Source organism: Pleurodeles waltl, chromosome 7, assembly GCF_031143425.1.
Source record: "Pleurodeles waltl isolate 20211129_DDA chromosome 7, aPleWal1.hap1.20221129, whole genome shotgun sequence".
Lineage (NCBI taxonomy): Eukaryota > Metazoa > Chordata > Amphibia > Caudata > Salamandridae > Pleurodeles > Pleurodeles waltl.
The window spans coordinates 173,303,019-173,324,776 of record NC_090446.1 but is presented as its reverse complement, the minus strand read 5'-3'; the positions used below and the strand labels follow the sequence as shown (position 1 = coordinate 173,324,776).

The 21,758-nt window shown below is 47.2% G+C and overlaps 1 protein-coding gene across 4 annotated transcripts in view; it reads left to right on the top strand.

The window, feature by feature from the left end:
- Nucleotides 1–21,758, top strand: part of ZNFX1 (zinc finger NFX1-type containing 1) — a 191,909-nt gene that overhangs the window by 76,817 nt on the left and 93,334 nt on the right. For all 4 annotated transcript variants that reach the window (XM_069243475.1, XM_069243477.1, XM_069243474.1 and 1 more), the window contains exon 7: nucleotides 15,902–16,022. In XM_069243475.1, coding sequence (XP_069099576.1) covers nucleotides 15,902–16,022 — 121 coding nt within the window. The remainder of the gene's footprint in view (nucleotides 1–15,901; nucleotides 16,023–21,758) is intronic.

Genomic DNA, 21,758 nt, shown 5'->3' with positions numbered 1-21,758 from the left:
GCGAAGGCCAAGTACATAGTCCACTATGTCTTGTTTTGGCTCATGGAGAGGTCTCTCCCAGCCTTCTTTAACAAGAGCAAGTGGTCCCCTTACAGGATGACCAAACAGAAGTTCAAAGGGTGAGAACCCTACTCCCTTCTGTGGTACCTCCCTGTAAGCGAAAAGCAGACATGGCAGGAGGACATCCCATCTCCTTTTGAGTTTTTCTGGGAGCCCCATGATCATGCCCTTTAATGTCTTGTTGAATCTCTCAACTAAGCCATTAGTTTGTGGATGGTAAGGTGTAGTGAATTTATAAGTCACTCCACACTCATTCCACATGTGCTTTAGGTATGCTGACATGAAGTTGGTACCTCTGTCAGACACCACCTCCTTAGGGAAACCCACTCTGGTAAAGATACCAATGAGGGCCTTGGCTACTGCAGGGGCAGTAGTCGACCTAAGGGGAATAGCTTCAGGATACCTGGTAGCATGATCCACTACTACCAGGATATACATATTCCCTGAGGCTGTGGGAGGTTCCAGTGGACCAACTATGTCCACACCCACTCTTTCAAAGGGCACCCCCACCACTGGAAGTGGAATGAGGGGGGCCTTTGGATGCCCACCTGTCTTACCACTGGCTTGACAGGTGGGGCAGGAGAGGCAAAACTCCTTAACCATGTTGGACATATTGGGCCAGTAGAAGTGGTTGACTAACCTCTCCCACGTCTTGGTTTGTCCCAAATGTCCAGCAAGGGGAATGTCATGGGCCAATGTTAGGATGAACTCTCTGAACAGCTGAGGCACTACCACTCTCCTAGTGGCACCAGGTTTGGGGTCTCTGGCCTCAGTGTACAGGAGCCCATCTTCCCAATAGACCCTATGTGTTCCATTTTTCTTGCCTTTGGACTCTTCAGCAGCTTGCTGCCTAAGGCCTTCAAGAGAGGGACAGGTTTCTTGTCCCTTACACAGCTCTTCCCTGGAGGGTCCCCCTGGGCCTAAGAGCTCAACCTGATAAGGTTCAAGCTCCAAAGGCTCAGTTCCCTCAGAGGGCAGAACTTCTTCCTGAGAAGAGAGGTTCCCTTTCTTTTGCTGTGTTGCAGTTGGCTTCCCAACTGACTTTCCTGTTCTCTTGGTAGGCTGGGCCATTTTTCCAGACTCCAGCTCTACTTTTTCACCCTGTGCCTTGCATTGTGCTCTTGTTTTCACACACACCAGTTCAGGGATACCCAGCATTGCTGCATGGGTTTTTAGCTCTACCTCAGCCCATGCTGAGGACTCCAGGTCATTTCCAAGCAGACAGTCCACTGGGATATTTGAGGAGACCACCACCTGTTTCAGGCCATTGACCCCTCCCCATTCTAAAGTAACCATTGCCATGGGATGTACTTTTCTCTGATTGTCAGCGTTGGTGACTGTGTAAGTTTTTCCAGTCAGGTATTGGCCAGGGGAAACCAGTTTCTCTGTCACCATGGTGACACTGGCACCTGTATCCCTCAGGCCCTCTATTCTAGTCCCATTAATTAAGAGTTGCTGTCTGTATTTTTGCATGTTAGGCGGCCAGACAGCTAGTGTGGCTAAATCCACCCCACCCTCAGAAACTAGAGTAGCTTCAGTGTGAACCCTGATTTGCTCTGGGCACACTGTTGATCCCACTTGGAGACTAGCCATACCAGTGTTACCTGGATGGGAGTTTGGAGTGGAACCCTTCTTGGGACAGGCCTTGTCTCCAGTTTGGTGTCCATGCTGTTTACAGCTATGACACCAGGCCTTTTTGGGATCAAAGTTTTTACCCTTGTACCCATTGTTTTGTGAAGAGGCTCTGGGCCCACCCTCCTGTGCAGGTTTTTGGGGGCCTGTAGAAGACTCTTTACTATTTTTAGTTTTGGTTGTCTCATCACCCTTCTGCTGGGGAGTCTTTGTGACCCCTTTCTTTTGGTCACCCCCTGTTGAAGTCTTGGACACCCTTGTCTTGACCCAATGGTCCGCCTTCTTTCCCAATTCTTGGGGAGAAATTGGTCCTAGGTCTACCAGATGCTGATGCAGTTTATCATTGAAACAATTACTTAACAGGTGTTCTTTCACAATTAAATTGTACAGCCCATCATAATTACTTACACCACTGCCTTGAATCCAACCATCTAGTGTTTTCACTGAGTAGTCAACAAAGTCAACCCAGGTCTGGCTCGAGGATTTTTGAGCCCCCCTGAACCTAATCCTGTACTCCTCAGTGGAGAATCCAAAGCCCTCAATCAGGGTACCCTTCATGAGGTCATAAGATTCTGCATCTTGTCCAGAGAGTGTGAGGAGTCTATCCCTACACTTTCCTGTGAACATTTCCCAAAGGAGAGCACCCCAGTGAGATCTGTTCACTTTTCTGGTTACACAAGCCCTCTCAAAAGCTGTGAACCATTTGGTGATGTCATCACCATCTTCATATTTAGTTACAATCCCTTTGGGGATTTTCAACATGTCAGGAGAATCTCTGACCCTATTTATGTTGCTGCCACCATTGATGGGTCCTAGGCCCATCTCTTGTCTTTCCCTCTCTATGGCTAGGATCTGTCTTTCCAAAGCCAATCTTTTGGCCATCCTGGCTAACTGGATGTCCTCTTCACTGGAGTTATCCTCAGTGATTTCAGAGTTGTTTGTCCCTCCTGTGAGGGAACCAGCATCTCTGACTATTATTTGTGGAGTCAGGGCTTGAGAAGCCCTGCTCTCCCTAAGTAGGACTGGAGGGGGGGAATTTCCCTCCAAGTCACTATCTTCATCCTCTGAGTTGCCATCCTCAGAGGGGTTGGCCTTTTCAAACTCTGCCAAAAGCTCCTGGAGCTGTACTTTGGTAGGTTTGGGGCCCATTGCTATTTTCTTTAGTTTACAGAGTGACCTTAGCTCTCTCATCTGTAGATGGAGGTAAGGTGTGGTGTCGAGTTCCACCACATTCACATCTGTGCTAGACATTATGCTTCTAAAAGTTGGAATACTTTTTAAGAAACTAAAACTGGTTCTAGAATCTAATTCAAACTTTTAACAAACTTTTAAACTCTAAAAGAAATGCTAAACAGGATCTAACACAAGGCCCTAGCAGGTCTTTTAAGAATTTAGAAAACTTTTCAAATTGCAAAAATCAATTTCTAATGACAATTTTGGAATTTGTCGTGTGATCAGGTATTGGCTGAGTAGTCCAGCAAATGCAAAGTCTTGTACCCCACCGCTGATCCACCAATGTAGGAAGTTGGCTCTGTATGTGCTATTTCAAAGTAAGGAATAGCATGCACAGAGTCCAAGGGTTCCCCTTAGAGGTAAAATAGTGGTAAAAATAGATAATACTAATGCTCTATTTTGTGGTAGTGTGGTCGAGCAGTAGGCTTATCCAAGGAGTAGTGTTAAGCATTTGTTGTACATACACATAGACAATAAATGAGGTACACACACTCAGAGACAAATCCAGCCAATAGGTTTTTATATAGAAAAATATCTTTTCTTAGTTTATTTTAAGAACCACAGGTTCAAATTCTACATGTAATAGCTCATTCGAAAGGTATTGCAGGTAAGTACTTTAGGAACTTCAAATCATAAAAATTGCATGTATACTTTTCAAGTTATTCACAAATAGCTGTTTTAAAAGTGGACACTTAGTGCAATTTTCACAGTTCCTAGGGGAGGTAAGTATTTGTTAGTTTTACCAGGTAAGTAAGACACTTACAGGGTTCAGTTCTTGGTCCAAGGTAGCCCACCGTTGGGGGTTCAGAGCAACCCCAAAGTCACCACACCAGCAGCTCAGGGCCGGTCAGGTGCAGAGTTCAAAGTGGTGCCCAAAACACATAGGCTAGAATGGAGAGAAGGGGGTGCCCCGGTTCCGGTCTGCTTGCAGGTAAGTACCCGCGTCTTCGGAGGGCAGACCAGGGGGGTTTTGTAGGGCACCGGGGGGGACACAAGCCCACAGAGGAATTTCACCCTCAGCAGCGCGGGGGCGGCCGGGTGCAGTGTAGAAACAAGCGTCGGGTTTGTAATGGAAGTCAATGGGAGATCTAGGGATCTCTTCAGCGCTGCAGGCAGGCAAGGGGGGGGTTCCTCGGGGAAACCTCCACTTGGTCAAGGGAGAGGGACTCCTGGGGGTCACTCCTCCAGTGAAAGTCCGGTCCTTCGGGTCCTGGGGGCTGCGGGTGCAGGGTCTCTCCCAGGTGTCGGGACTTAGGATTCAAAGAGTCGCGGTCAGGGGAAGCCTCGGGATTCCCTCTGCAGGCGGCGCTGTGGGGGCTCAGGGGGGACAGGTTTTTTGTACTCACAGTCTTAGAGTAGTCCTGGGGTCCCTCCTGAGGTGTTGGATCGCCACCAGCCGAGTCGGGGTCGCCGGGTGCAGTGTTGCAAGTCTCACGCCTTTTGCGGGGAGCTTGCAGGGTTCTTTAAAGCTGCTGGAAACAAAGTTGCAGCCTTTCTTGGAGCAGGTCCGCTGTCCTCGGGAGTTTCTTGTCTTTTCGAAGCAGGGGCAGTCCTCAGAGGATGTCGAGGTCGCTGGTCCCTTTGGAAGGCGTCGCTGGAGCAGGATCTTTGGAAGGCAGGAGACAGGCCGGTGAGTTTCTGGAGCCAAGGCAGTAGTCGTCTTCTGGTCTTCCTCTGCAGGGGTTTTCAGCTAGGCAGTCCTTCTTCTTGTAGTTGCAGGAATCTAATTTTCTAGGGTTCAGGGTAGCCCTTAAATACTAAATTTAAGGGCGTGTTTAGGTCTGGGGGGTTAGTAGCCAATGGCTACTAGCCCTGAGGGTGGGTACACCCTCTTTGTGCCTCCTCCCAAGGGGAGGGGGTCACAATCCTAACCCTATTGGGGGAATCCTCCATCTGCAAGATGGAGGATTTCTAAAAGTTAGAGTCACCTCAGCTCAGGACACCTTAGGGGCTGTCCTGACTGGCCAGTGACTCCTCCTTGTTATTCTCATTATTTTCTCCGGCCTTGCCGCCAAAAGTGGGGCCTGGCCGGAGGGGGCGGGCAACTCCACTAGCTGGAGTGTCCTGCTGGGTTGGCACAAAGGAGGTGAGCCTTTGAGGCTCACCGCCAGGTGTGACAATTCCTGCCTGGGAGAGGTGTTAGCATCTCCACCCAGTGCAGGCTTTGTTACTGGCCTCAGAGTGACAAAGGCACTCTCCCCATGGGGCCAGCAACATGTCTCGGTTTGTGGCAGGCTGCTAAAACTAGTCAGCCTACACAGATAGTCGGTTAAGTTTCAGGGGGCACCTCTAAGGTGCCCTCTGGGGTGTATTTTACAATAAAATGTACACTGGCATCAGTGTGCATTTATTGTGCTGAGAAGTTTGATACCAAACTTCCCAGTTTTCAGTGTAGCCATTATGGTGCTGTGGAGTTCGTGTTTGACAGACTCCCAGACCATATACTCTTATGGCTACCCTGCACTTACAATGTCTAAGGTTTTGTTTAGACACTGTAGGGGTACCATGCTCATGCACTGGTACCCTCACCTATGGTATAGTGCACCCTGCCTTAGGGCTGTAAGGCCTGCTAGAGGGGTGTCTTACCTATACTGCATAGGCAGTGAGAGGCTGGCATGGCACCCTGAGGGGAGTGCCATGTCGACTTACTCGTTTTGTCCTCACTAGCACACACAAGCTGGCAAGCAGTGTGTCTGTGCTGAGTGAGAGGTCTCCAGGGTGGCATAAGACATGCTGCAGCCCTTAGAGACCTTCCTTGGCATCAGGGCCCTTGGTACTAGAAGTACCAGTTACAAGGGACTTATCTGGATGCCAGGGTCTGCCAATTGTGGATACAAAAGTACAGGTTAGGGAAAGAACACTGGTGCTGGGGCCTGGTTAGCAGGCCTCAGCACACTTTCAATTGTAAACATAGCATCAGCAAAGGCAAAAAGTCAGGGGGCAACCATGCCAAGGAGGCATTTCCTTACAGCTACCCTTCAGTCACTTTTTGACTGGCTTTTTTGCGACTTTTTGTTGACTCTTTTCCTGAGATCTTTCTTCTTTTGTGAGGATGTCATCTAAGAAACCAGCTTGTTTCAAACCATGTGGGGCCTGTCCCAAGCAAATGTTGGTGACAGACCCCTGCTTCATGCCGAGCTCCAGGTGTAGGAGGACTGCCGCGCCATGCACCCATAGTCACTGAGAGAGTAATCCCTAAAACTCCTTGCTGCGTGATGTCTGTCGACTCTAACTCTCGAGATCCCATTAGCGTGGGAGGTCCCAGACTGTTTGCGGAGCCTGACCCGACATTCCTCGCCACATTTGAAGTAATTGGGAGTCCCACAAGCACAAGAAGATGATGAAGTCCAGGCGTTCTTCGACTTCCCCACATCTGTCGAAGTCACCCGACAAGACGAGTGAGCATCAGCACCCTGGCCATGATGGAGATCCGAGGACTCGGGTCTTTAATAGAATTTAAGCTTCACATAAACCTGTTGGAGCTTTGGTCGATCCCATTGACATTAAAAGCCTTTCATCCTTTTATCAAGGAAAGGCTGGGACAGGTGTTCATGGACAACACCATCACCATGTGGTACAGCAACAAACAAGGCGGGGTCTGGTCGTGGATAGTGACTCAAGAGGCACTGGTCCTCTGGACATGGCTGGCACGTCAGGGCATTTAGCTGATGGTTCAACACCTGGCGGGCTCTTTGATCGCCAGGGCAGACAAAATTAGCTGAAGATGCCAAGTGGTGTCTCCAGCTGGAAGTGGTCCAAGGTTTCTTTCAGCAGTGGGTAGAACCTTAGTTAGATCTGTTTGTCCGCTGGAGTTTCCAAGGCGGCTCTCGCTCTGAGGTGCTTTTCGTCTCTAGTGGATCTGCACCCTACTGTACACCTTTCCGCCAATCCCACTCCTACTGACGGTGCTCAAGAAGATCAGGCTCAAGTTAGTCTTGTGGGTCCAGATTGGGCACAGAGAGTCTGGTATCCCGATCTGTTGAGCATGACTATCGGTTGACTGGTCAGGCTGCCTCTTCGAGAGGATCTTCTGTCGCAGCAACAGGGCAGACCTTCTGCCTCCATCCTTGGAAACTGAGTGGCAACAGTTGACAGCTTTCAACCTTCCTCCCGAAGTCTGTGAGGTTATTCTAGCAGCCAGGCATCTCTCCACCAAAACTGTATACACATGGCGCTGGGAAATGTTTGCATTGTAACATGCTTCTCACAATGTCGACTCCTTGTCTGCACCTCTCTGACACTTTCTTGTGTTTGCACTGTCTTTGGTCCAGCATAGTTAAAGGTTACCTTTCTGCTGCTATTTCAGTGTTTCTGCGGTTGCCGGACCAATCTTCTCTTTTAGATTCATTGGTTTTAGCTAGGTTCCTTAAAGGCCTTCAAGAAATGTTTCCACCCACCCCTTTATCAAGCCTCAGTGGGACCTGAACATGGTTCTTACCTTTCTTATGCGCTCCCCCTTTGAGCCTCTGCACAATCGTCCACTTAGGCTGTTGGCCATTAAAACTGCAGTTTTAGTGGCCAAAACATCGGTCAGGAGAGTCAGCGAACTTCAAGCGCTTTCGGCATACCCTACTTCTACCACCTTTTACCATGACAAAGTGGTCCTCTGGACACATGCCAACTTCGTTGCTCCCCCTCATCCCTCCAAAGAAGAGGATAATCTTCACTGCCTGGATGCAAAAAGAGCATTGTTGTTCCAACCAGACTGCACAAAAGAATTCTGGGTAGACATTCAAACCTTTGCGGGTTATGTGGAAGCAAAGAAAGGGAAAACTGTACAGAAAATAACCATCACTTGAATAGTTTTGTGTATTCAGATCACCTACACATTGGTGAAGTGGGCTTGCGGGCTCATTCTACTGAAGCCAAGACTGCGACCACTCCATTAGCATGTGGTGCTAGGCTGTGACGTTGGCATCCCTGCATAAATTCACAAACCATTACTGCCTGGACAGTCCGGTCCGTGTTGACGGTCACTTTACCTGTACGATCCTATATGATTTTTGATTTAATTAGATTTGCAAACCCACCTCCGTGGAGGTTTTGTTTATCTACATAAATTTGCAGCCAGAAGTGTCTATCAGATGAACGAGTTACTTACCTTCAGTAATTCCTTATCTGGTAGAGACTTTATCTAGCCACAGATTCTTTACCAACCCTCCCCGCTTTGAGAACCAGTTCAGGTTTGAGGGACACCCTCTTCAGGGCTCTAATCTTTTCCACACCAGTGGTTGGTTCTCATGTGGCTTCGTGCTCCTGGTGTGGAAAGTCACAAATGTAACTGATGTCAACGCGCCAAGGTGACACATATATAGGGACTGCACACACCACTTCTGGCGTGGTTGATGCCCATGTGGAACAGAACAACGCCACTTAAAGGCGTGCAGGGGCACTGCTGAAAAATCTTCCAGAACTGGTCTGATGCCTAGGGATATTCAAAGGTAAAGAATCTTGAACAGATCGTCTCTACCAACTAAGGTGTTACTGGAGGTAATAACATGTTCATTTTGCTTAAAGGGATAACAAATAATATTAACTTCTATGCAGCATGAATACATTTTCATTGTTGGTTTAATATATTGGATGGGGCCCTTTATGAATACTGTGCACCCTTAAATAACAAATGCTTACCTTCGTGCATGCATAGGTACCAACATCCTTTATCAGCATTGAGGATCACTCTGTAGTTTGTGTAACTGTGTTAGAATCATGGCACATAGGCCATAGAAGGCTGTAACACTACTGTAGGAAAATACACTCTTTCCTGGCATGGTTACCCCCCATTTTCTGCCTGTTTTCAGTTGTTTAACTGTGTTCACTGGGTTCCTGCTAACAAGGACCCCACTGATTATGCTCTCTCCCTTCAAACTTGGTGTAGGAAGTTGGCTCTGTATATACTATTTCAAAGTAAGAAATAGTGTGCACAGAGTCCAAGGGGTCCCCTTAGAGGTAAGATAGTGGCAAAAGTAGATAACTCTAATGCTCTATTTTGTGGTATTGTGGTCAAGCAGTAGACTTATCAGAGGGTAATGTTAAGCATTCGTTGTACGCACACAGGCAATAAATGAGGAACACACACTCAAAGACTTACTCCAGGCCAATAGGATTTTTATATTGAAAAAATATATTTTCTTAGTTTATTTTAAGAACCACAGGTTCAAGATTTACAGTTAATACTTTAAATGTAAGGTACTTCACTTAGATACTTTAGGAACGTTGAATGAAAGCAATATCACATACAGTCTTTGTAAAAATGGCAATAAGCTATTTTCAAAGTGGACACTGCAAAAATCAACAGTTCCTGGGTGAGGTAAGTAAAGGTTAGTTTTGAAGGTAAGTAAAACACATCCAAGTCTCAAGTTTGGGGCATAGGCAGCCCACCATTGGGGGTTCATGCAAACCCCAAAGTTACCACACCAGCAGCTCAGGGCCGGTCAGGTGCAGAGGTCAAAAAGGTGCCCAAAACACATAGTAGCCTTTGGGTAACAGGTGTGCTCCGGTTCCAGTCTGCCAGCAGGTAAGTACTTGCGTCCTCGGGGGGCAGACCAGGGGGGGTTTTGTTGAGCTCCGGGGGGACACAAGCAGGCACAGAAAGTACACCCTCAGCGGCACAGGGGCGTCGGGTTTTAGATTGAAAACAATGGAGGGACCCAGTGGTTACTTCAACGATGCAGGCAGGCACAGGGGGGGCTCCTCGGGGTAGCCACCAAGTGGGCTAGGCAGAGGGTCGCCTGGGGGTCGCTCCTGCACTGGAGTTCGGTTCTTTCAGGTCCTGGGGGCTGCGGGTGCTGTGCTGGATCCAGGCGTCGGGTCCCTTGTTATAGGCAGTCGCGGTCAGGGGGAGCCTCTGTATCCTCTCTGCAGGCGTCACTGTGGGGGCTCAGGTGGGACGTCTCTGGTTACTCACGGGCTCGCAGTCGCCGGAGAGTCCTCCCTGAGGTGTTCGTTTTCTGCAGGTTGAGCTTCGGCCGTCGGGTGCAGAGTGGGAAGTCTCAAGCTTCCGGCGGGAAAAGTGAAGTCTTTAAAGTTGTTGAAAAGTTGCAAGTGTGTTGCAGATTGTTGAGCAGGGCCGCTGCTCACGGGAGTTTCTTGGTCCTGGGGGTCAGGGCAGTCCTCTGAGGCTTCAGAGGTCGCTGGTCCCTGTTGGATGCGTCGCTGGAGGAGGTTTTTGAAGTTGGAGACAGGCCGGTAGGGCTGGGACCAAATCAGTTGTCGTCTTCCTCCTTCTCTGCAGGCTTGTAGGTCAGCAGTCCTTCTTTTTTCTTCAGGTTGCAGGAATCTAGTTTCCTAGGTTCTAGGGTGCCCCTAAATACTGAATTTAGGATGTGTTTAGGTCTGGGAGGGCAGTAGCCATTGGCTACTGTCCTTGAGGGTGGCTACACCCTCTTTGTGCCTCCTCCCTGTGGGGAGGGGGGCACATCCCTAATCCTATTGGGGGAATCCTCCAAACTCAAGATGGAGGATTTCTCAAGGCAGGGGTCACCTCAGCTCAGGATACCTTCGGGGCTGTTCTGACTGGTGGGTGACTCCTCCTTGTTTTTCTCATTATCTACTCCAGCCTTGCCGCCAAAAGTGGGGGCAGTGGCCGGAGGGACGGGCATCTCCACTAGCTGGGATGCCCTGGGGCGCTGTAACAAAAGGGGTGAGCCTTTGAGGGTCACCGCCAGGTGTTGCAGTTCCTGCAGGGGGAGGTGAGAAGCACCTCCACCCAGTACAGGCTTTGTTCCTGGCCACCAAGTGACAAAGGCACTCTCCCCATGTGGCCAGCAACATGTCTGGTGTGTGGCAGGCTGGCAGGAACTGGTCAGGCTACACTGGAAGTCGGGTATGTTTTCAGGGGGCATCTCTAAGATGCCCTCTAGGTGTATTTTACAATAAATTGCACACTAGCATCAGTGTGCATTTATTGTGCTGAGAAGTTTGATACCAAACTTCCCAGTTTTCAGTGTAGCCATTATGGAACTGTGGAGTTTGTGTTTGATAAACTCCCAGACCATATACTCTTATGGCTACCCTGCACTTACAATGTCTAAGGTTTTGCTTAGACACTGTAGGGTCATAGTGCTCATGCATATATGCCCTCACCTGTGGTATAGTGCACCCTGCCTTAGGGCTGTAAGGCCTGCTAGAGGGGTGACTTACGTATGCCACAGGCAGTGTGAGGTTGGCATGGCACTCTGAGGGGGGTTCCATGTCGACTTAGTCATTTTCTCCCCACCAGCACACACAAGCTATGAAGCAGTGTTCATGTGCTGAGTGAGGGGTCCCTAGGGGGGCATAAGACATGCTGCAGCCCTTAAAGACCTTCCCTGGCATCAGGGCTATTGGTACCAGGGGTACCAATTACAAGGGACTTACCTGAGTGCCAGGGTTGTGCCAATTGTGGAGACAAAAGTACAGTTTAGGGAAAGAACACTGGTGCTGGGGCCTGGTTAGCAGGATCCCAGCACACTTTCAAATCATAACTTAGCATCAGCAAAGGCAAAATGTTAGGGGGTAACCATGCCAAGGAGGCATTTCCTTACACTTGGTAACATAGTTACTTTCACCCCTCATTTGGCATACTGGTGCCCCCATGTTAGTCCCTAGTATACGGTACTCAGGGCATTTGGGGTACATGGGGATCCCCATGGGCTGCAGTATGTATTATGCCACCCATGGGGAGCCCATGCAAAGTGTTCTGTAGGCCTGCCATTGCAGCCTGCGTGAAAAGGTGCATGCACCATTTTTCACTACAGGTCACTGCACCGGGTCACTGTAAGTCACCCCTATGGCAGCCCCTCCTAGCCCAGAGGGCAGGGTGCAAGTACCTCTGTGTGAGGGCACCCCTACACTAGCAGAGGTGCCCCCATGATCTCCAGTTCCATTTTCATGGACTTTGTGAGTGTTGGGACACCATTTTATGCGTGTACTGGATATAGGTCACAACCTATGTCCAGCTACATAATGGTGACTGAACCTAGACATGTTTGGTATCAAACATGTTGGAATCATACCCCTATACTGTTGCCAGTATTGGAAGCCTTATTCCATGCACTCTGGGGGCTCCTTAGAGGACCCCCAGCATTGCTCCTACCAGCCTTCTGGGGTTTTCTGGGCAGCCCAAGCTGCTGCCACCCCTCAGACAGGTTTCTGCCCTCCTGCTGCTTGAACAGCCTAGGCCAAGGAAGGCAGAACAAAGAATTTCCTTTGGGAGAGGGGGGTAACACCCTCTCCCTTTGGAAATAGGTGTAACATGGCTTGGAAGGTGTAGCCTCCCCAAGCCACTGGTGTGCTTTGAAGGCACATTTGGTGCCCTCCATGCATAAACAAGTCTACACCAGTTCAGGGACCCCTAGTCCCTGCTCTGGCATGAAACTGGACAATGGAAAGGGGAGTGACCACTCCCCTGTCCATCACCACCTCAGGGGTGGTGCCCAGAGCTCCTCCAGAGGGTCCCTGGGTTCTGCCATCTTGAATCCAAGGTTGGCAGCGACCTCTGAGAGCATCTGACTGGCCAGGTCTGGGAGGTAACGTCAGAGCCCCCTCCGGATAGGTGGTCACCTGTCTAAGTGACCAATCCCCTTTTCATGGCTATTTAGGGTCTCTCTTGGGTGGGTCCTTGGATTCCGCTTGCAAGATTCCAGCAGGACTCCTTTGCAACCTCCACTTTGACTTCTAGTCACTGGAACCGCGACTGGACCCTCAAGGCACCAACAGTCTGCATCTATGACAAAGATTCTGCTTGCAACCTTGTTTCCACGGCTCCTTCAAGCTTCTGCAACATTTCCTCTGATGGCAGTAAGTCTTCAGCCTGCATGAGAAGGAATCTCTCTTGGAGTCAAGGAGTCACTCCCCTGCATCCGCAGGCACCAACTGCAACGACGACCGGCTGCGTGGATCTTCTCTCATCCTGAGCTACGTGGATCCTGCATCATGAGGGATGGTCCGGAGTAATCCTATTGGTCCTCTCTGCCAGATGTCCAGCTTTGTTGGAGGTAAGCCCCTGCATTCACACACAGGACAGTACCCCTATGCACCCATGTCTCTTGCAGCTGCCAAAGCTTGTTTGCATCTCCAAGGGATCTCCAGGGTCCCTGTAGCCCAAGCACTGCTTCCTGCGACGCACAGCCCTCTGCGTGCTTCTCCTGCAGGGTGGGACCCTTCTCCAGTAGTGCTGCAACAGCTCCTCTGTGACTCCTAGTTCCTCGGCCAGAGGGTCTCCTGTGAGGGCTGCCTCTTCCTCTTGGGTATCTTTGCCTTGCTGAGGGTCCTTCTAGGACTCCCTGCTTAGGTCGAGCCCTCCTGGACCTTGCTGGTCTCCGGCAGCTCCACTTTTGCTTCACTGCGACTTCTGCCTTTAACAAGACTAGTTGGTGGCTTTTGCACGCCACTGACCAACTGCAATCTTCCATCCGGCGTGGGACGTCAACTGCATCCTCCAGGAACTCTTCACCTGCTCCAGGGCTGCATTCCTGACCGTCTTCGTCCTATTGTCGACCAACTCCTGCATCCCCAGCTGGGTCGGTAGTAGCACCTACTCCTCCTGGACTTTTCTGTGACTTCTGGAGTTGGTCCCCTTCTTCCACAGGTCTTCCTCTTCAAGAACCCACTGCTGGTTTCTTGCAGTCTTGTCTGAGTGTTGCATTTTCTTCCTTTTGGGTGGTTTGGGGAAAATCTAGTAATTTACTCCTTTCTTCCTGGTCGCTAGGGGGCACTGTAATACTTACCTTTGGTGTTTCCTAGGACCCCCGGCTCCCCTCTACACATTCCACTTACTTAGGTGGGGGTCCTGTGTTCACATTCTGTTTTTTTTGTATATGGTTTGGGCTCCCCTTAGGGTCACTATTGTCTATCTGCATTTGCACTTTTTCCTATCACTTTTTATGCCTATTTCTGATAACTGGTGTACATATTTAGTGTGTTAACTTACCTCCTATTGGAGGGTTGCCTATCTAGTGTTTTGGTACTGTATTACTGTAATAAAGACCCTTTATTTTCGTAACACTGAGTGTTTTCTTTTATGTGTATAAGTGCTGTGTGATTACAGTGGTATTGCATGAGCTTTGCATGTCTCCTAGATAAGCCTTGGCTGCTCACCCTCAGCTACTTCTATAGAGCCTGGCTTCTAGACACTGCATACACTACTCTAATCGGGGGTACCTGGACCTGGGATAATGTGTAATTACTTCAAATACTCACCACACACCAGGCCATCTTCCTACAACTACTGTTTTCAGAGCTGGACAAGATGTACACAAGCTATTGAACGCTCCCAATATTCTATCTGAACAGGACTATGTCACTATTAATAGACCTTTAGCGACAAGCACGGTTTTGAGGAAGACACTTTATGGGAAATCTAACTGTAATAAAAATAGCATTTAAAGAATAGTTTATTTTGTTACTAGTAAAAAGACGATGCGACCTAAAAATGGAAGGTGAAAGGATTTATAGTCTGTGGCTGAAGTGTTGACTTTTATACTGGAAGACCTGGAGGCTGAGTTAGATGATAACTGAAAATCCGTCAATTTTGAGGGAAGTGAGGTAAGTAAAAAAACGACCTCTATTCTCCGCATGATGGATGTTATTTTGCTGGCGTATTATGTAGTAGCAGATAATCCTCCAATGAAGGATCTTCTACTTCTGTACACATCTACAGGTTTATAGATGTCAACAAGTTCTATACAAACCATCTAGGCTGTAAACCGTGCTTTTACACTTGATAAAAATTGTGTGACCCTTCCTAAATATATGTGTCTGCCCAATGCCCTGATTCCTCTTCCTGCTGTCATTGTGGCCACAGCAGGAGTAAGCACTATTTAAGTTAAAGAGGATTCTTATGTACAGCCTCATTCTCCAGATTTCATTTGGGTTGTAGAGTTATATGAAGCAAACTTAATTAGGCACTCTCCAACAAAATATTATGCAGGTAGCTGGCAGAATTTAAGAGGTACCACTGGCCAAGTTAAAAATAGGAACGTGTCTCAGTTAATGAGTCATGCCGCCACTTAATGCCCTATATTTTCTCTGTGGTCATGAACAATTTGGACATACTTCATAATGCATAACCTTTGTCATCCCCTTTTGAGTAATTCATTTAGTTATTGTAAGAGTGGTGCAAGAAAGGAGAACAGGTACATTTCAACATCGGGGTTGCACACAGTCTGGACGCTAATCAATATTAAATGATGTCAATACAGACAATATTTTTTAAAGTTTCAGTTTTTAATTTTTTTCCTAGAGCTGCCCTTTTCAGATGGTCCTAGATTATTATAGCCGTTTTTTTTTTTTTGTAAATAGCTACATATTTACAGACGCTCGTGCTTCATCCGTGCACGAAGTATTGCAGTCGTATTCTAATGCACTAATAATAATGGCAATCATAAACACGCTATTTTAGACCTCTGCAGTGACGCAGTGGTTTCTGTTAATACATAATCCAAAAAGATTGAGTCCTATAAGTAAAGTAGATTCATGGTCCGGTACTAATGGTTCTCTTCATTTTCGTTTTATAAAAATCGTTATTCTCCAATTTGTGTAACTAATCAGAACAGATGAGTATTTCTCCCAAACTCCATAAATCAATTTATGATATGTCTCACTCTTATAAATGTTGTATAAAAACCCGCTTGCCTGTTACCAGGTCTGAAAGAGGCCAGAGCATGGCAATTTCAAGTGAGGCCTAGCCCAAGTTTCTCAGGGCTATGAAAGATTAGTGCTTGGTGGAAGAAGAGGGGGTAAAGGAACACAAAATTCAAAGTGGGGTGTTTTTGTAAACAGTATTTCACAACCCTGTCATCTGTGTATTGTAAGCCCAAGTTTGTTGTTTTCTGATTGGCAGATGAGTTGACTGATCTGTTGTTCAGGCTTCCTACTGGCTAACCCATAGACGACCTACGTTCTGGCACTTATGCTTGTACTGTGTTTATTTCATGCTGAGATTTTTTACCAATCTATTGGATGATTTGCTAATCATTATATTTCATTCCTTCAGAACGATGACATGTTTTATTACCAAGGAGGCAAACAATCTATGATTTTGGAGTGGCTCGGCCTTGGAGTCACAGTGTTTACTAGGAATGCGGATAACTTACAACCTGGGGCCCAGAATGCAGGTAATAAAGATATGGGCTTGAAAACCCTTACAGCTGGATTTTTTGTAGTAAACTACCATTTAAAAAAAACTCCCACAGACGCGCACGCACGCTCTCTTGCTCCCTCTCTCTCCCTCTCTTTCTCTCTCTCTCTCTCTCTCTCTCTCTCTCTTCCTCTTGCTTCTATACTTATCTTTGACCGTAGAAAGATTAAGAAACGTATCAACAAGAGGCTGTCTATGAAAGGCCGTTATTGTCAGACAGAGGTCTTTCAAAGGAACATGCCTAGGTAGGTGATTTCCCCTAGAACTTGTTATATGTCAGTGTACATCTGACAATATCAAAAACTGGCTTGCGGTTTTCTTCTTGGTGCCAAATATTGCAGACATGGCACAGACTGTAGTATTGCCAACTCTACACACTCGCCGACCTGCAGCATTTTACTGTAGTGGATGAACACACTTCTCACTATGAAGCTCTGTAAACTGTTCCACCTTTGTGGTTTTCCTTTTTATGCTTGTTCAAGCTCACTGAAACGTCTACCATGACACAGTGTCGTGTAGAAAGAACATGTTCGATGGCATATGTTGCTGCAGATACACATGTTTGGCACAGTCCGCTGCCTGGTGTTGGGCTCGGAGTATTACAAGTTGTTTTTCTTCGAAGAAGTCTTTTTTGGTCACGGGACCGAAGGACTCCTCCCTCTTCGGCTCCATTGCGCATGGGCGTCGACTCCATCTTAGATTGTTTTTTTCCCGCTGTCGGGTTCGGACGTATTCCTTTTCGCTCCGTGTTTCGGTTCGGAAAGTTAGTCAGAATCTCGGAAGAAAGCGTCGGTATTGTTCCGTTCGGTATCGGGATAGTTAGGTACATCAACACCGATCATCGGAAGACTTTGGGGTAGCTTTGATTCCCCCATCGGGGCCTGGTCGGCCCGACCGCGTGCGACATCGAAGCCGATGGAACGGACCCCGTTCCGTTTCTGCCCAAAATGTCACAGTAAGTATCCTTATACAGATCAGCACTTGGTCTGTAACTTGTGCTTGTCCCCCGAGCACAAGGAGGATACCTGTGAGGCCTGTCGAGCCTTCCGGTCCAGAAAAACACTCCGGGACCGAAGAGCCAGGCGTCTACAAATGGCGTCCACGCCGACAAAACAACGTTTCGACGACGAAGAGGAAACATTCTCGGTTCCGGACTCAGAATCCGGAGACTCCGACGTCGAACAACAGCAACAAACTGTGAGTAAGACGTCGAAAAGTAAAACCATCGACAAAACGAAAGCCCAGGGGACGCCACTGCCAACAGGCCATGGCTCGACCCATAAAACAGGCGACCCGTCGAAGGCGCCGAAAAAGGGCACGCCCATAGCGAAGACACCCGACTCCGGTCGAGGGACCGCCATGGAGCAACCTCGGAGCCGAGAAAGCGGCTCCGAGAGACAAAAACAAGATACCGGCACCGAAAAACATCGGCACCGAGAATCCATGCCGAAAGGAACAAAAAATCTGTCGGTGCCGAAACCGAAAAAAGATTCTCTCTCGGCGCCGAAAAATACCACACCTTCATCCTACTCAGAGGAACAAGGAATAAGTGGCCAGATGCACAGATTTGGACAAGAGCTCCAAAGTGTAGAATCAGACTACACACAAAAGAGACTGTACATCCAGCAAGACACAGGGAAGATATCAACCCTTCCCCCAATAATGAGGAAAAGAAGGATCAGTCTCCTCAAGGATGACGCACAACCACAAGCCAAAGTGATTAAAAAAGTCACGCCTCCGCCCTCTCCACTACAACAGGCATCGCCGGCACAAACACCGCCACAAATGCAATCACCAGCGCAAACTACCATAAGTCAAGATAATCAGGATCAAGACGCTTGGGACCTATACAACACCCCAGTGCCGGACAATGATCCAGATTCATACCCTACAAAGCCGTCACCGCCAGAGGACAGTACCTCATACTCACAACTGGTGGCTAGGGCTGCAGAATTCCACAATGTCCAACTGCATTCCGATCCTATAGAGGATGATTTTTTATTTAACACCCTCTCGGCTACACATAGCCAATATCAATGTCTCCCAATGCTACCGGGGATGTTACGGCACGCAAAACAAATTTTTGAAGAGCCAGTAAAATCAAGAGCCATCACCCCAAGGGTGGATAAAAAATACAAACCACCACCCACAGATCCAGTGTTTATTACTTCGCAGTTACCACCTGACTCCGTAGTAGTAGGGGCAGCTCGCAAAAGAGCAAATTCCCATACATCTGGCGACGCCCCACCTCCGGACAAAGAAAGCAGAAAATTTGATGCGGCAGGAAAAAGAGTAGCATCACAGGCAGCCAACCAGTGGCGCATCGCAAGTTCTCAAGCGCTGCTGGCCAGATATGACCGCGCTCACTGGGATGAGATGCAACTTCTCGTAGACCATCTTCCCCAAGAATACCAAAAAAGGGCGCAGCAAATAGTTGAAGAGGGACAAACGATCTCAAACAATCAAATCCGCTCTTCACTGGACGCAGCAGATACTGCAGCGAGAACAGTCAACACTGCTGTCACCATAAGGAGACACGCTTGGCTCCGCACTTCAGGCTTCAAACCTGAAATCCAGCAGGCTGTCCTTAATATGCCCTTCAACAAAAAACAACTTTTTGGCCCTGAAGTGGACACAGCCATTGAAAAACTTAAAAAGGACACAGACACGGCCAAGGCCATGGGCGCACTCTACTCCCCGCAGAGCAGAGGCTCTTTTAGAAAAACTCCATTTAGAGGGGGGTTTCGTGGCCAACCCACAGACACCACCAGCCAACAAACAAGAACCACACCATATCAGGGTTCCTTCCAAAGGGGAGGTTTCAGGGGATATAGAGGGGGTCAATTCCCAAGGAGTAGGGGAAGATTCCAGACTCCAAAAACACCTCCACCTAAACAGTGACTTTCAAGTCACGCAACCCCTTCACTCAACACCAGTGGGGGGAAGACTAAGCCAATTCTACCAATCTTGGCAACAGATTACAACAGACAATTGGGTATTAGCAATAATCCAACATGGCTATTGCATAGAATTCCACAAATTCCCACCAAACATCCCTCCCAAAACACGCAAAATGTCACCACAACATTTAGAACTTTTAGGACTAGAAGTTCAAGCACTACTGCAAAAGGATGCAATAGAGTTAGTACCAGTACAACAAAAAAACACAGGAGTTTACTCCCTGTACTTTCTAATTCCAAAAAAAGACAAAACATTAAGACCAATATTAGATCTCAGGACACTAAATACCTACATCATATCGGACCATTTTCACATGGCCACACTACAAGACATCATTCCACTGCTCAAACAGCAAGATTACATGACCACATTAGACCTAAAGGATGCGTACTTTCATATACCAATACACCCTTCTCACAGAAAGTACCTACGGTTCGTATTCAAAGGAATACATTACCAATTCAAAGTGTTGCCATTCGGAATAACAACTGCACCAAGAGTGTTCACAAAATGTCTAGCAGTAGTAGCAGCACACATCAGGAGACAACAGATACATGTGTTCCCTTACCTAGACGATTGGCTAATCAAGACCAACACAGTAAAAAAATGCGCAAACGACACCACATGTGTCATACAAACCCTTCACAAACTGGGGTTTTCCATCAACTATACAAAATCACACCTAGAACCGTGTCAGACACAACAATATCTAGGAGCAACCATCAACACATCAAAAGGAATTGTCACTCCAAGTCCACAAAGAGTGCAGGCATTCCACAAGGTAATAAGTGCTATGTTTCCAAACCAAAAGATACAAGCAAAATTTGTGCTAAAACTTCTAGGCATGATGTCATCATGCATAGCCATTGTCCCAAACGCAAGACTACACATGCGACCCTTACAACAGTGTCTAGCATCACAATGGTCACAGGCACAGGGTCAACTTCAAGATCTGGTGTTGGTAGACCGCCAAACATACCTCTCGCTTCTATGGTGGAACAGCAAAAATTTAAACAAAGGGCGGACATTTCAGGACCCAGTGCCTCAATACGTTATAACAACAGATGCTTCCATGACAGGGTGGGGAGCACACCTCAATCACCACAGCATTCAAGGACAATGGGATATACACCAAACAAAATTTCATATCAATTACCTAGAACTGTTAGCAGTATTTCTAGCGTTAAAAGCCTTCCAACCCATAATAACACACAAATACATTCTTGTCAAAACAGACAACATGACAACAATGTATTATTTAAACAAACAAGGAGGAACACACTCAACACAATTGTGCCTCCTAACACAAAAAATTTGGCAGTGGGCGATTCACAACAACATTCGCCTAATAGCACAATTTATTCCAGGAATACAAAACCAACTAGCAGACAACCTTTCGCGAGACCACCAACAAGTCCACGAATAGGAAATTCACCCCCAAGTTCTGAACAAGTACTTTCAAATTTGGGGAACACCCCAGATAGATTTGTTCGCAACAAAAGAAAAATCAAAATGCCAAAACTTCGCATCCAGGTACCCACACCGCGAATCACAAGGCAATGCTCTATGGATGAGTTGGTCAGGGATATTTGCATACGCTTTTCCCCCTCTCCTTCCATATCTAGTAAACAAGTTGAGTCAAAACCAACTCAAACTCATACTGATAGCACCCACATGGGCAAGACAACCTTGGTATACAACTCTACTAGACCTTTCACTAGTACCGCATGTCAAACTACCCAACAGACCAGATCTGTTAACACAACACAAACAACAGATCAGGCATCCAAACCCAGCATCATTGAATCTGGCAATTTGGCTCCTGAAATCCTAGAATTCGGACACTTAGACCTCACACAAGAATGCATGGAGGTCATAAAACAAGCTAGAAAATCTTCCACTAGACACTGCTATGCATCTAAGTGGAAAAGATTTGTTTACTACTGCCATGCCAATCAAATACAACCATTACATGCCTCTACGAAAGACATAGTAGGATACTTACTACATTTGCAAAAAGCAAATCTCGCTTTTTCATCTATAAAAATACACCTCGCAGCAATATCTGCTTACCTACAAACTACTCATTCATCGTCTCTATTTAGAATACCAGTTATTAAAGCATTCATGGAAGGGCTAAAAAGAATTATACCACCAAGAACACCACCAGTTCCTTCATGGAATCTTAACATCGTCTTAACAAGACTCATGGGTCCACCTTTCGAACCCATGCATTCCTGTGAAATGCAATATCTAACCTGGAAAGTCGCATTTCTCATTGCAATCACATCCCTCAGAAGAGTAAGTGAAATACAGGCATTTACCATACAAGAACCATTTATTCAAATACACAACAATAAAATAGTTCTAAGAACAAATCCAAAATTTCTGCCAAAAGTAATCTCACCATTCCATTTAAATCAAACAGTAGAATTGCCAGTGTTCTTCCCACAACCAAATTCCGTGGCTGAAAGGGCACTACATACATTAGACATCAAAAGAGCACTAATGTACTACATTGACAGAACAAAGCTAATCAGGAAAACAAAACAACTGTTCATAGCTTTTCAAAAACCACACATAGGAAATCCAATCTCTAAACAAGGCATTGCTAGATGGATAGTCAGATGTATTCAAACATGCTATCTTAAAGCCAAAAGAGAATTGCCTATTACACCAAAGGCACACTCAACCAGAAAGAAAGGTGCTACAATGGCCTTTCTAGGAAACATTCCTATGAGCGAAATATGTA